Source organism: Chrysochloris asiatica, unplaced genomic scaffold (genome assembly GCF_000296735.1).
Source record: "Chrysochloris asiatica unplaced genomic scaffold, ChrAsi1.0 scaffold00295, whole genome shotgun sequence".
NCBI classification, from domain to species: domain Eukaryota; kingdom Metazoa; phylum Chordata; class Mammalia; order Afrosoricida; family Chrysochloridae; genus Chrysochloris; species Chrysochloris asiatica.
In genome coordinates, this window is record NW_006408813.1 from 3,031,805 (window position 1) to 3,046,578 (window position 14,774).

Below are 14,774 nucleotides of genomic sequence, written 5' to 3' on the forward strand. Positions count from 1 at the left end.
GAGTGGTCCTACTTGGCAGAATGAAATAAAAAGGCAGGAGGCAAGTTATTCATATGCTGTTTTTATTTCTGTAAAGATACACTGAAATGTTAGATGAGAATAGCTCATGACAATAAGTAGAAAGGAAGCATCAGCTTCTATAACCACTCCTACAAGAATGTTAATAGGTATTGTCATTACAGGTTTACGTCTGATACTGTCTCATTATACTATGCAATATAATAATGGAGAATACAGTAAAGAGGTGATCCTGCATTTCTTATAAGCAGTAGGTGGAAATCTGGTTTTGCCCGTGAGGATGATGGCCTCCCACTCCCCCAGAGATCCAGCTAAGCTCTTAAGGAAAAGTTCTAGGAATCACAAGATAAGGGACTTGGTGGCCCTCCTTAACACATAGACAAAGAGCAGACAACTACTATGTTACAAGGGATTCAACTCGTTGCCACTTTGAAATGCCATATCTGTGTCGATGATGGCTCTGGTGCCTGCTCAGCGACCCCTCTAGAGTTTTACTTCTGTGGGATGAAATTCAAAACTGTAGGAACATTTGAAGGGGGCTAAAATATCATCATGCAAGTTTCAAAACTCAAAACTATATCTCTATTCATTAAAACAACAAAAATATTTTTTAAAACAAAGGAGTGCTGGGGGTTAGTTTTGTTAAGCTTTCCAAAGTATCCGCTGTGACGATGTTTATCTGTAACAGGCTCGTTTTCTCAGCTCTGCCTATACTTTCCAAATCACCTGCATGTTCCAGGCTTAAAGGCAGGAACGCTCAGAAAACATACGGCACAGGGAAATCAAACGTTAGTATGGAGGAAGGTCAGCTCAGAACTCTAGCTAAGTTTCAAATGTTAATTTCCTGGAAATTCGTGTTAGTCATTGGTAAAGCACAAAGAACAGAAGGAAGGATGAGAAGAAGTTTGGATGAGAAAGTTAAACCATGCATTGTGGGAGATACTTGGTCTGCTCACTGAACTGGGTGAGCAGCCAGAGTTGAAGCAGCCGCTACAACTCTTGCGTGTCGTGTGACTACGCATGTGACTACATGGTGGGTCCCAGCTGAGCCACGACAGCCACCTCAGTGGGGGTTTTATCTCTTATGCGTCTTGCTTACATCACTAAGTGGCTAAATGATACACATGCAGAAGAGTCAATCTATCTAAGATAGCAGTTTTTCAAGGCAGCTACAGAGAAGTGAAATGTGTTGCAGAGTTGCTTCTTGCTAAATCCTAGTCTGATGTCTGTGTGCCCTTTATTTGGGTAGCACTGTAAAATGGGAGAAAAAAAAAGACAGAAACAACTTTGAGCAGGTGAAACATCACTCTTTCCCTATTGATGGTATAGTCTAGGGGAGAAAGAGGACACAAAAAACAAGGTTGGAATTCCATTTTACAGGACCGGTGCCCCTGACAATTTACAGCTTTTTGGCACAGTCGGGGCAATACACTTGCTCCTCATGGAAAACAAAGCGCTTGTTGGCCAGATTCACGGAGCATTTTTTGCAGTGGAAACAGTAGTCGTGCCAGGATTGTCCTTCATAGGCCACCACACTGGAGCCTTTACCAAACCCTGTTTGAAAACAAAAAAGAAAAAAAGAGACAGCTGAGTGAATACAGGTGAGGCAGCTGCAGTGCAGAGAGATACAACGACGACTTGCTCCCCGGTCACAGAACCAACAAGCACGCAGAGCCAGTGTCGCCAGGCTTCTGGCCACCCCTCTCCACCGCCGTGCACTCTACCCCATGCCGCTGCTCCCCTGCAGAGATGCCAGAGCTAGACAATGGCTCCCCTGATTGAAGCCCCCCACATTCCCATGTCACCGCTAATGTCCTATAACACGCACCAACCTCCCAGCATAACCAGTTTCTTTGATTAGGTCAGGGCCATGACATCAAAGTGGCCACCAGGAGGCAACCTTGGGCTGTTTGTGGGGTGTGCACTTACCGGGCCTGGAGGAGCTGCTAAGCTTCGATTTTTTCTATAAAGAACAACCACCCACGAGGGACAAGTTCTCTCTCCACCCGGATGCCTGCCCCGGATGTTGGCGCTGGGAAACAGGGTGAGAGGCAAGCGTTTCCCGTGGCACACTGGGGGCTTCCTAGCTTTAGAGACTGGGTGGCTCACTCTTGACACAGTCCTTTTCCCTGAGGATGGCAAAAGTCTTCTCAAATGTACATTTCAAGGCTCCCCGGGAGAGATGGGAACATTGGAAGCAGGGGATGGGCCCAGGGTACTTGGATCCCGGCCGGCCGTGAAATGAGGAATGAAGTGATTAGCTGTGCTTCTGATTACAAACCACTGCCAACAGGCACCTCAGAACTACCCTTCATCTACAGGGTTTTAGCACCCCAGGTTCACTCTTTCCGGCCTCCCCATCCCCAATCCCTCCCTGCCACCTCCACTCCCACCACCTGAGCCCCCAGAGCCCCGCGCAGTGCCTGCCTGTGGCCCAGTGGGTCTCAGGCATGTGAACTCCCAGCAGCATTGCTCAGCAGTGGTCAGGAAGTGTTCTGTATTGCAAAGGCTGACCTGGCCTGGGGGACAATCCAAACTAGTGGGGGCCTTTAGGAAGAAGGGCATTCTTTGGGGCCTTTGTGGATGAAACCAGCGACATAGGAAAATGAGAGATGGTTACCATGCGCAAAATCTAGCCTGGCAGACTTAGCAAGGACTCTTTAGCCTACCAGTGATGGGGTTCTTGCATCCAGCACACTTCTTGGCCACAAAGTTCTTGTAGCAATCCACGCAGTAATACTGGTCCTCCACAGCGGTGAAACGCTGCCCAGCCAGCTTCTTAGAGCAGGTAACACACACAAAGCAATCGGCATGCCAGGGCTGATCCTGGTAAGTGATTCCTCCAGATGTGATGGCCTAGACCAGGGAGTGTAGCACCGGATTCAGATTTAACCACCCTTTTGTTGAATGCCTACTACGTGCCAGGCACTGTGCTGGGCGCTTGGGTATACAATATCTCATTTAATCTCCACAGCAACCATGGGAGGCAGGTGCTATTATTATCCCCAATTTACAGATGAAGACACTGAGGCTCACGGGAGGTGAGCCCCTTTGCAAGGTCATAGAGCAACTCTAAGTGGCACCCAGAGTACAGTGTGAGAGCGCCACACCACAGCTGCAACATGGGCCACTGTTCTGCTTACTCTACCGGAAGTTTCCTCATCTGTCAAGTGAGAATAATAATTCCTACGTCACAGGGCTGTCGTGAGGATGGAATGGGATAGTGTGTGTGCAAGTGCTCTGCAAACTGTCAAACACTTCTAGAAACAAGATGTAAACACAGAACTCCCATGGCAACGTACCTTATTGCATTTCACGCAATGCTTGGCAAACTTGGACTCGTGGCAAGTCACGCAGTAGAAGTCCTCCCCTTTAGGGAAGAAGCTTCCGGTCCCAATGACTTGTTTGCAGTGGCTGCAGGTGAAGCAGTCTTTGTGCCAGACGGTCCCCTTGTACTCCACGTTTTGATCTCCTGTTGGGGGGAAGCAATTGGATGGCCCCACTGAGAGTGCTCTGCAGGGGGCTGCATCCACTCAGCCTCCCACCCCAGACCCTCTGGAGTTGAGGGAATGCAGTCCCTGCAGTTTCTGGCCTCAAGCTTTCAATTCACTTGCCCATGGGGCCTTGTCTCTAATGTCCGCCTCCTGCTGGTGTCAAGCCAGGATCCAGTCAGGGGAGGTACCCCCACTTTCTGATTTCAAGATTAGATGCCTGAATCCCCTCTCCCCCACCTTGGACCCTTCGTGGACTTCCAGATTCAATAGGGGAAACAACCTGTCCAGAATTCTAAGACGACTGGCAGAAGGGACCCTGAGGAAGAAGCATGCTTTGGTCACTTACTATACCCGAATGAGAAAGTGCTACAAACTGGTCACTTCATTCTCTTGTCACAGACAGCTCTCCAGTGCTCTTTAGTTTCCGAGTGTGTGCGTGTGTGCGAGCATATATGTGTACGTAGACATACATGTATATATATATATATGTGTACATATATATGCTCAAGTCTAAAAGCAGCTAACGGCAACATTAGCCCCCATCGTCACATCACAAGCAAACCCACATCATCTCTGCTCTCATGGCTTCCTCCCTGGCAGCCAGTGGAGGGTGACCGTCATGGGCCTGTGATCTAGCCCCAGGGGAGAAATGTGTGCAGTACCTGCCACAATTGTCTTGAAGCACCCTTTGCACTTGGGGACATCCTCGTGAGTGGTACACTTGTTGCATATGATCTTGTTGTCCTTGGCCAGAAAGGTCTCATTGGCCAAAGGGTGAAGGCACTTATAGCAGCGGAAACAGGTGTCGTGCCAGTAGCGGTTCTTGTAATGCAGCTCCTAAGAATCAAGCAAAATCGATTAAGCCATTAGAATCTCTCCGTGGATCACTGGGTGGCAGTGGCAATAACACTGCCATCAAGACTGATTCCCCTGCTGTTGGGACTTCTGAGGCTGCAGATCCACTGATATCTGCAAACGCCCCCACCCCACCTCCTTCCATGAGGACTGTTCTTGTGAGAAACATGAGGGGCACTGAGGTGAGGATGGCCAACTCAGAATTCTACCTGAATTCCTGCCAGGCTTAGCAAATGGCCAGAAACACTGGAAAGGGACCTAGCCAACACCACCCACATCAGACAGCTAGAGAAACGAAGACTCGCTTAGAACCCTAGGACCTGTTCCTGGGCCAGGGCTTGATACCACTCCCTCATCTGCCTGCCACTATGTGTCCTGCCTTCCACTCAGAGGTGATGAGGAGAAACAAGGGTCAGGGTGATATCATCAGGGTGTGGGAAAACTCCACTCAAACGCCCAGCCTCTCTCCTTGCCACGTAGGGGTGGCCATTACCTTGGAATCCGCACTAATGGGCTTGCGGCATTCCACACAGGTGTTGGCGCAGAACTTGTCAAAACACTTGACGCAGCAGTAGTGGCCATCCTTCTGCACATACTTCTTCCCTTGCAGGGACTCCCGGCAGTAGTGACAATCCGTTTTCTCAGCCATGGTGCCTACTTTGTAGTTGGTGGGGCCTGTGAAGGCAAGCAGGCAGAACAAATGACCCACGGCAACCCCAAGAGCGCTTGGCTGGGAAGCTGCGAGAGACACCTGGGCGGTTCTACGTATGTCCGAGAACAGTCTGAATCCGGGGTGTCGCGAGAAGCAGCACAGCTTTCTCTAGAGTCTAGCTGGCCCCCAGACACCACTCCGACCCTTGGTGAAATGGAACATTCGAGTCTAGATCCCCCCTGGCCAGACAACCTTTAGGGTGAGAGGAAGCCCCTGCTTGGACATATCGCCATGCTGACTCGCCAAAGACACAAAGGAGGACCAGTGAGGCACCACGGGGCTTCTGGGTGGTATGGGTGCTTTGAACAGTGATGTGGAGCCATGCAGGAGTGGGGCACAGCAGACAAGAAAGAGACTGTCTTCCACAAAAGGCATAGCCTTGGGCAGTGGCTCCAAGGTAAGGGGCTTTTGCTCCTCCTGGGTCCCTTTTTAAGGAGGGAGAAAGGAGACTCTGAAGTCTCACTTTCTCATAGCTGCAAAACATAATGCATTTTACCAAAAGTTGGCTGCTGACTCTACACACGACACTAGGCACAAAAGCAAGCCTCAGGAATGCATTTTCAATGGTTTATATTTACTTTAAACCTGGCAGAAAAGATTCCATTTCCTCTCTTCCAAGTTTGTTTACCGAGAGCAAGAAAAGAACGGTGAAATGCCAATAAACTTTTGTTTTGACGTGCGAAGTTGATTGTGATTCCAAGAGTCTGTGCCCTTTGTGTGACCCACCCTCCCCTCCACTGCTGCCATTCCTGCAGGGAGGGCTGTGACTGAGGACAACACCAGACAACACAACACTAAGGCACTGCAGACAACCCTAGCTAAAGCATTTCCTCCGAAATCCGACCACCCAAACAGCACCCAATGGCAGTTTCTATTAACCAGCTCTCAAAGATTTTAAACATGCTCATTTGTTCCTCTCCCTACCACCCCTGGAAAAAGAAACTGACAAGGGTCAGTAGATTAAATATAATTATTTAATTTTTACAGGAAACACATGAGAATTGTAACTATTTTCCCCAGCAACATGGCTATTGTGCTAGCACACATCCGGAGTGGCCCGCAATGTGGAGAGAAAGCAGCAGCAGTGGGGAAAGAAATGAGCAGTTGCTCCGTACTCACCAGAGCTCTTCCACTCACAAAGGCCCCAACTCCCACTACAGGTCCTATTCCCAGTTTGTTTTATACAAACACATGTTCAAGCTGTTTGGCTCCTGTTGCCACAGGCAACCAAACAGCAGAGAGTGAGCTAAGGAAACCACACCCTGCATCTTGAACTATCACTCAGAACCATGTGGACTGTGAAGTCAGTCAGCCTCCAAACAAAGCCAATCAGGCCACTGAGGAGCCGGCCAGCTGGATGTCTGGGTCAGCCTCTTTCAGCCTCCCGCTGACACCCCCACCCCCCAATCTCCAGTGAAGCAAACTAGAGACACTCTTGTGCAAGGGCAGTTGCTTGGGACAGTTAAGAGCTTTACTAAGTAAGACCAGAGGCTGGTAACTTCCACTTTCCCCTCAAAAGAAAATCTTATTTAATAGGGTCAGATCTCTTTCAATGGTCAGTATACTGTTTACATAAGGTAGCTTTTCAACTGCCTTTAGCCTCTATGTTTATATATTTTAAATGTACCTGTCACTGAGATAACATGTTGAAATTCACTCTCTTTATTTCATTCTTGTGGTTCTTTCCCTTGTCATATAAAATCCTTAACTTAGCTGTTTCATATTGTAATTGCAAACGAAACAAAGATTTACTCTCTTGTTAAGAGCTGAGTAGAGAAACTTAATATATCTTCCGTACCAGTAAATGCTAAGGAAATGAAATTTTCAGTGGCTACTAAAGGCCATTTGGCAGGAAAAAAGACTTTGGAAGATTAGACAGTATTGGCTTCCTGTGTGGCTAGTAATCATAGCTGGGTTAGCACTTCAGAGACTATCTTCTTGAACCATATTTGAAAATTCTTTCTTTTCCCTAACCAAGGTCTCTATTTAGGATAACACTATCAGTCTACTCATTTTATTACCATTCTCTTGATGACTTTCAGAGAAGAAGTGGATTCCAAGCAGTTTTATATTAAAGTACTACCTAAGGGTCCCACAGGAAATAACCTCTTGGTATTTTGGAGTCCTAGCTTTCTGGTAAGAATACTAGTATAACACAAAAGTTATTATACAGTGTACTAGCACGTACAGTGAATGTACTTAAAGGTGTCTAGAGGTTCTGAGGAGAAAACTATACTATAGTTCCTAGCACTAGCGAGATCTTACCTGCCAAGCCTTCCTCTCTTTAAAACCACCCACTTTCAGAGCTGTCGTACCACCAATGCCAAGTTCTTCACTGGAAACTTTCATATAGTTCTAGAACACAAGTCACTCAACAATGCTGGGCATCCAGATGATGAAACAATCCATGCCCCACCAATGACGTACCAAAGTGTGTGACAAATTTCAGTCAAGGAAGTCCCTTAGAACTGTACCATTCTTATAGTAATCAGTCCCAAGCTAATGGTACCACTAAGAAGAGTCCCACCTCTTGCTGTATTTTGAGTCCTTGTTTTCAGCAATATTCTTTTTTCTGTAGTATGGAAAAAACAAGGTCATCTTATTTTCCCCATCACCATATACTTAAACCCAAAGAGTCTGTTTCCAGATGGAAAAAAAGAGATTTCAAAAGGGCTTTTAGAACTGATTTCAACAGCTGACTTAAGTCTGTTTTTTTTCTGTGTGTGGAAACAACGTATTTGTCAAGATAAAATAGGCCCTTCTAGGAATGTTGGCTTTATTGCCTAATAAGTAAACAGACTGAAAATACTTAAAGTATGTTAACAATGTCTATGTCAAAATTAAGAGCTATTTTTTGGCATTAAATCTGATGAAGTGGAACTTTGGGCATCCTGATTATTTAGTACAAAACTATTTCAATTCCTTATGCAGCGTGTTTAAAATGAGGTTAGAATAATACATTTCTACTGAAGAGGTTAGTTGCAATGTCAAAAAGGTTAAGGAGTCTAGAAGAATGGCTTACAAATTAGAATACTGAGACATGCAGGAGTTCAGGGATTCTTAAAAGTTAGAAAACACCCAGATTTGTAGGGTTCATTAAACAGTATGAGCCACAGCTAGGCTCTGATTTCATGAGGGGAGAATCGCTTTACACATTCCTTTCTTTCCTTTGGTTAGAAATGATAAGATAATAGGATAAAAAAAAATGACGTTTTACTTCTTCTCTTGTACTCTCTCTAATCATACTGAATTACATATACTTAGGCCTTCAGCGTGTGGGGAGTCATTTTTTATATTCCCATAGCAATATCTAAGTGCCTAATATTTGAAACTTCTAAATATGTCTGCCTTGGCCTATTGTTGTTATCTGAAAAAGGGCATGTTATCAATCATTAAATCAAACATTTTATATTTGATAGTGTGATTCCAATACTACTTGCCTTCCCGGTTACATTTTTGTTTGTTTGGTCAAGGGTGTGATATTTGCCGTAAGGCACCGCTTGACTATTGTAATGCCCTCATCTGTACACAGTCATGAGGTTTCTCGATCACAGGAAATTTTTCAAATATACTAGGAGCCCAGAGTCCCTAACACAGGATTTTGTGTACAGAAGTCACCCAGTACGTGCCTGTTGATGGACAGATGGGGCGATAAGTTGCCACCCTTAAGCTTAGATGTGTATTTTACAACATAGATTTCTGTTTTAGAAAATTAGGGGACAGCTCATGTGACCCTAACCTGACAGTCCTTTACAGATTTAGCAGATTAGAAATGTAGCTGGGTGAGCACAATTTAGATCTTTAGTTCAAGAGGGTAGCCTGCCTGGCTTTCTATGCCTGCTTCAAAAGGAGCATCAGTGTTCCCTTAATCAACTAACTTACTCCGTCAGAAAATTCTACTTTGAACTACATCCAGTTTGCTAAGGGTCATCTAAATAAGCCTCAGTAGTTCAACAAAAAGTTGTGGCTTTCAATTTAATTACGTACATATAAGAGTGATATAACATTGTTATAGCTATTGTTTCATTTGCCTTTCATGAGTCTTGCATGTGTTTTCATATGTATTTTCTCAAGTATTTCTTGCTAATGTTCCTTTTCCCCCCTGGTGCCCAAGGGGTTCAAAATAAGAACATTTCAGGAAAAGTGAATATTATGACTAGGTAGTAGTTTTCTAACTATGTGCTTTCCCTGGGTGGTATAATGACTGGTGTAAACAATGAACAGTAACCCAAATGGAAAAAAAAAAAAAAATCAGGTTATTTCTGGTGTGTTCATTGCTAAGTGTTACACACACATACATTATAGTCACTTCACATACACAAATATCGACTTCTAAAGAAAGGCCGTGTTACTTTCCTGAGAACATTTAACAAATGGAACGCTGGAGCCTTAGCCAATGAATAGGACACTTGTGTAAAAGACAGGCTAGCACACCTGGAGGTGTCGCAAGACATTTGGGGATAAATACCCAAGTAGCTGCAATAAGACCGTGTTCATGAGTCACAACTGAGTAGCAGTCTTTCATAGAATTTCACAGAAAATCAAAAAGTGTTTTTCCCCTTAAAAATAGCGTATGTACACAAAGAGCCAATGTTATTAGCAAGTTTAAATGTGCACTGCTCTAAGAAAAAAACCCCGTAAATCTTTTTCTTGGGGGGTGTGGAGGGGTGTTACTGATATATATCCTTGTAAGGGGGCTTCAAAAAGTTTGTGGAAAGATTCTATTATCTTTAATTCAATTTTCCAAGTGACTTTTTGAATGTCTTAGAGTATATCTGACATCAAGAGTGTTGGATATTAATTATTAAACTAAAAGTTAGGTGCCACTGAAATTCCACTAAGTCACATTTTAGTCAGACACTATTTTGCCCATTTTTTAAGTCTCCCATATTATGTGTAACACGTTCTGTCTATCCTATGGGAGAAAGTGCTTCCAACCCACCAGCAATTAAACATGTGCTTTCAGTTTCTCTAGTCGAGGTGCAGTAGGCAGTCACTTGGTGGTCATTAAAAGTACAAAACGTTCAGTTTCACCCTTGGCTAAATCTTCAGACTACCCTTTTTCAGCTATTTTAGGAAGCCAATCCCATTTGTTCACTCCTTCCTCACCCCACCCTTCCATTTTTTTATCCTTGCCCTGAGAACAGATTGACAGGTGTGTACAGCCCACAGGACAGCGGTTGGGAAAGGAAATTAATGCCTGGATTAGTATAGTAAGATAAGCACTGGACCACTAACTGCAAGGTTGGCCGTTCAAACCCACCAGCCATTCCACAGATGAAAGATGAGGCTTTCTGCCCACTTAAAGATTTACAGCCTCAGAAATCCTAGGCAGGGTCACTCTGAGTTGGAATTGGCTTGATGGCAGGGTTTGGTTGGCAAATGATCTTACCGCCATCCTTACCCCCTCCCTATTCCTCAACTTGAAAGGACAACGAACTGAATAGATATAATTTTACAGATTGAAAGTGTCCAATAAAGAAAGCATAACTTTTTGTCCTTGAAATTTCCTCTTAGCAAGTGGAAGGACACTAAAAGTGGGTTTTGATTCAATTACCTGAATTTGTATTCTGTCTCTACAAAACCCATTTCAGGCCAACACTGATTTCCCTCCTGTGAAGCTTTGAAGACCAACAACCCTAATGTAATACAAAGTGGTATTTAATGTTTAAAAAAATTATCTAAGAGGTGCCAATAATGTCTCTAATTTTAACCACAGCTATAGCCTCTAGATTTTTATAGGCAAGTATGACATAAAAAATTGGCACAATTTAAACCCCAAGGCTGAGTATGCTATAAATACGTCACCTTTCAAATATATTTCCCTGTTCTGTCACTTAACTAGTTAATAAAATGGCACATTACTCTATCAGTTAACATTCAAGGTCCACTAAAACAACTGGTACTGAATGGTTTGCTTACAACCAGAGAATGTGCATGTTGGCTGATAACCACAATCTCAGGCATGTGGTACAACGTTTGTAAAATGGTTGGGGGAGGGGGCAGAAAATGGGGACTCCAGACAGTTTTGGAACATTTGGAAACAAGGAAGACAATGCTTATTAATTCATTACAGTAGGGAATTTCACTGCAATGTATTTGCTTCAAAACACCAAAAGAGAAATTTCCAAAAGTATTTCAATTGTTTGAAAAGGGATAGACAATTGTAAAATTTTAGAAATAAATTGTCCAAAAACCTGTCACTGATACTTTGACCCTTTCACTGAAAGCTGGGAGTAAGGACAAAGTGTTTGGTCTCCATCCAACTGTCTCACATTTAAGAGCTCAAAGACAGGAATCGTCACTCGGGCAGAGGATAACAGAGCAACAGTGCCAGCCATGGCTTCAGGAGAAAGAGACAAGGTGCAGCAAGCAGCCTCGATTCCACAGGTTTTTAGTCTGTGGTCAAAGGACCTCCTTCGTGCCAGGTTACAAAACAAGAGGAAGGCTCTCATGGTAGTCATGGTCTCTCGAGCATCTGAATCTTTGTTCCTTTTTCTAGTAACAGCAATCAATAGCATACTTGACATATCAAAAGGATGGTTACTGCCTTCAGGAAGATCAAACACATGATTCAGAAAAAGGAAAGGTGGGGTGAGTCATTATGGACTTTCTTCTACATAAATATTTCCCCTTCTACCTTGATATTCTACTTACCTCTATCTAAATGCCTGAAACCAGATTTAAAGAAATATCAAAATGAAGGGGTATCTTTTGTAAACAATGAAAATTTCCTAACCAAAACAAACCCCCTTTCCTCACACTATTTCTTATAGTTTCACATGATGCCCTTGAAAATGTGAAGATCTATTAGTATTTTATGTATTACTTAAAAAAAAGAAGTCAAACCACTCAAACTGCTGATTTTACTTGAATATGAATAATATAATATCTGGGAGGCAAGAATATAACAGAGACAAGCTGTGATTGATGTACTATTTAGATACAATGAAATTCATTAGTCAAAAATTAACTTTTAGTCAAAGGATAGGTTCGCTGCCCTAATTGTGCTCAATTCAAGATCAAAATACTCTTAAGTTTTTACCTGAGTGTCTATGAGAAGCCATTGTTCAGAAGTCAAGTTCAGGAGCAGCAGCTAGACCAGTCTTCCCTCAATCCCAGTTGATAAGGCTGTGGCCCATTTGTGAACATACATTTAAGGGGAAGCGGCTAACACAAAAATAACCGAGAGCAGATGTCCAACCCCTCCCCAGAGATCACAACCTTAATCCTACTAGAAAATTCTTAACCATTTTAGGTGATCCAAGGGAGAAGAATAGGATCCAGTAAAAATACCAAACACTACATATAAATACCTGCGGGGCTACTCAGCATCCAAATTAGCTCCAGAGCCAGAGAGGCCACACAGAAAGTCATCCCTGTACCGGAATAAATTTTGGACTCAGCTCTGGCATAGCTTAATGCTGAGCCAACCTTATTAATCTATTTTATATGCCTAAACAGCTTACATTTGGCCCTATAAATAATTCATTTTGGTGTTGTTAATGATAAAAGTAACTATTAAAGATAGACTTATGTTACAAGTATAATTAAAGACACACTGAATATAAAGATTAAGGGCATTATATAAGAGAGTCCTGGTGTGGTGCTGTAGGATAAGCACTGGACCATAAAGTCAGTTTGAACCAGACGGTTAGTGGTTCAAACTCACCAGCTGTTCCTTGAGTACCCTATACAGGGTTGCTATGAGTCTGTATTGACTCGATGGCACTTAACAGCAACAACAAAAGGGCACTATAGATGCTTAATGAGCTCTGGTAGCATAGTGGGTTACGAGCTGGGCTACTAACCACAAGGTCAGCAGTTCAAATCTGCCAGCTACTCCTTGGGAGAAAGATGAGACTTTCTGCTCCTGTAAAGATTTACAGCCTTAGAGACCCTATGCAGGGTTGCTATGAGTCAGAATTGACTCCATAGCACACCACCACCATCAAAGATCCTTAACTCTGTGTTCTCCTTGGTATATACGAGTGATCAGTAGAATACTGAAAAAGGGAACAATCCTATCCATGTTCTTGTTGTTGTTTGCTGTGGAGTCGGTTCCGACTCATAGCGACCCTGTAAAGGGTTTCTGAGGCTGTAAATCTTTAAGGGAGCAGAAAGCCTCATCTTTCTCCCACGGAACAGCTGGTAGTTTCGAACTGCTTACCTTGCGGTTCGTAGACCGATTCGTAACCACTATGCTACCAGAGATCCTATCCATAAGCAATTATATTTCCTTAGCAGCAGACAGAGGAGAATAGGACGGAGATGTATATATAACCCAGTGAACATACTTCTTCCTACAAAATCTCTTGCTTTTCACTGTCAGGGACAATGAAAGGAAATATGAATGCAAATGAAGACATCATCAGACCATGAGATGGATGGAGACTGGTTACCAGCAACCAGTTTCAGGAAAAGCCAAACTCCTGAGGCTATAAGTCCCTCTGTGACCCCCTCCACCACTCAGCATTCCTCTGGTCTTGTCCCTTGTCCCCCTTGCCATGTCTCCATTTGCTCTAGCCTCACTAGCCTCCAGATGTACCCTCACTTCAAGGTCTCAACACTGATTCCTCTCACAGCTGCTCCTCTACTTCCTTTAAGTGTGCCCAAACCACCTTTTCAGTGTGGTTCTCCACAGTACTTAGGACCTTCTAAACTACTGATGTCAGGAGCTCTGGTGGCAGGCGTGTTAAATGCTTGGCTGCTAACTGAAAATCTGGTGGTTCAAATCAACCTGGGAACTCCACAGGAAAAAGAACTGATGATCTACTCCAGTAAAGATCAAAGGCAAGATAATCCTAGAGGGGGCCTCATTACCATAAAGAAAGAAGAGCCAGGCGTGGAGCCCACCCTTTGGACCTCCTAAATAGCTGCGAAAATGCATTTCTATTTGTTAAAGCCATCCACGTGTGGTATTTCTGTTAAAGCAGCAGCAGAGAACTAACACAGAGTTCACTCATAGACACCTAACCACCACTACCACCATCACCTAGTTGGTGTTGTTGCTGGTGTACCGTGGAGTCGGTTCCAACTCATAGTGACCCTGCATAAGGTTTCCGAGGCTGTAGAGCTTTATAGGAGCAGAAAGCCTCATGTTTCTCCTGTGGAAATGCTGGTAGTTTCGAACTGCTGACCTTGAGGTTAGCAGCCCGACTCGTAACCACTATGCTACTAGAGTTCCTTATCACCTAGTTATTGCACCTATTTGTCTTGCATGCTGTCCAATTCTCCCCTCTGCTCCACAAGGGCAAGGATTTGGCGATGGTGTTCAGTGTGCTGCCCAGTTCTGAGGCTCTTGATAAGTAGTTTGTTGAAAAGTGAGGGAGATGTAACAAGAAATGCTAATCAAGACTCATTTTAAACCAAGCCACGATCCCACCTAAAATCCTAAAAGTAGCTTTGGTCACTGAACTTCAAGTAAGGCAGGTGAAGACTGAACTTCAAGTAAGGCAGGTGACCTTCACTCTGAGACAGGCCCCAGCTTCATAGTGCCTGTCAGTGGCTTGGGTCCTCGTCACACATCTCCCCTAGCAGACAGAGGGCCGGAGCTTACTTGTTCTCATCAGCTCACAGCATATAGTAGGGAAGCTTCATGAAAAAGGGGGTGAGTGAGTTTCACAACTTTTATGCTCTTCAAATGTGTAATCAAGTGATTCTAAAACAGAGTTGACATTGTCAGAAATTCCTGG

General features: G+C 43.9%; 1 protein-coding gene across 4 annotated transcripts; it reads right to left on the bottom strand.

Annotated features, from left to right (window-relative positions):
- Positions 1-501: 501 nt before the first annotated feature.
- On the bottom strand, positions 502-12,495 carry FHL1 (four and a half LIM domains 1). 4 transcript variants are annotated; one of them, XM_006874708.1, is made up of 7 exons: positions 12,125-12,146; positions 4,861-5,042; positions 4,175-4,349; positions 3,321-3,490; positions 2,688-2,874; positions 1,948-2,147; positions 502-1,572 (listed from the first exon to the last, which is right to left on the bottom strand). In XM_006874708.1, exons 1-7 carry the CDS (start codon positions 12,144-12,146, stop codon positions 1,489-1,491), a joined length of 1,020 nt encoding a protein of 339 aa, XP_006874770.1. In that variant the 3' UTR covers positions 502-1,488. The 4 variants fall into 4 exon arrangements, with proteins under 4 accessions (XP_006874770.1, XP_006874772.1, XP_006874771.1 ...); XM_006874710.1 differs by lacking the exon at positions 1,948-2,147 and having other exon boundaries at positions 968-1,572; positions 12,125-12,209; XM_006874709.1 differs by lacking the exons at positions 1,948-2,147; positions 12,125-12,146 and adding an exon at positions 12,396-12,495 and having other exon boundaries at positions 1,092-1,572.
- Between the last annotated feature and the right edge of the window lie 2,279 nt (positions 12,496-14,774).

Excerpts from the sequence above, each read along its gene's own strand:
- FHL1 (XM_006874708.1), bottom strand. The coding sequence starts at position 12,146 with ATGGCTTCTCATAGACACTCAG. Across the intron at positions 3,491-4,174 it reads CTTCAAGACAATTGTGGCAG|GAGATCAAAACGTGGAGTAC; the intron begins GTACTGCACACA and ends TCCCCCCAACAG. Across the intron at positions 2,875-3,320 it reads ATTGCGTGAAATGCAATAAG|GCCATCACATCTGGAGGAAT; the intron begins GTACGTTGCCAT and ends TCCCTGGTCTAG.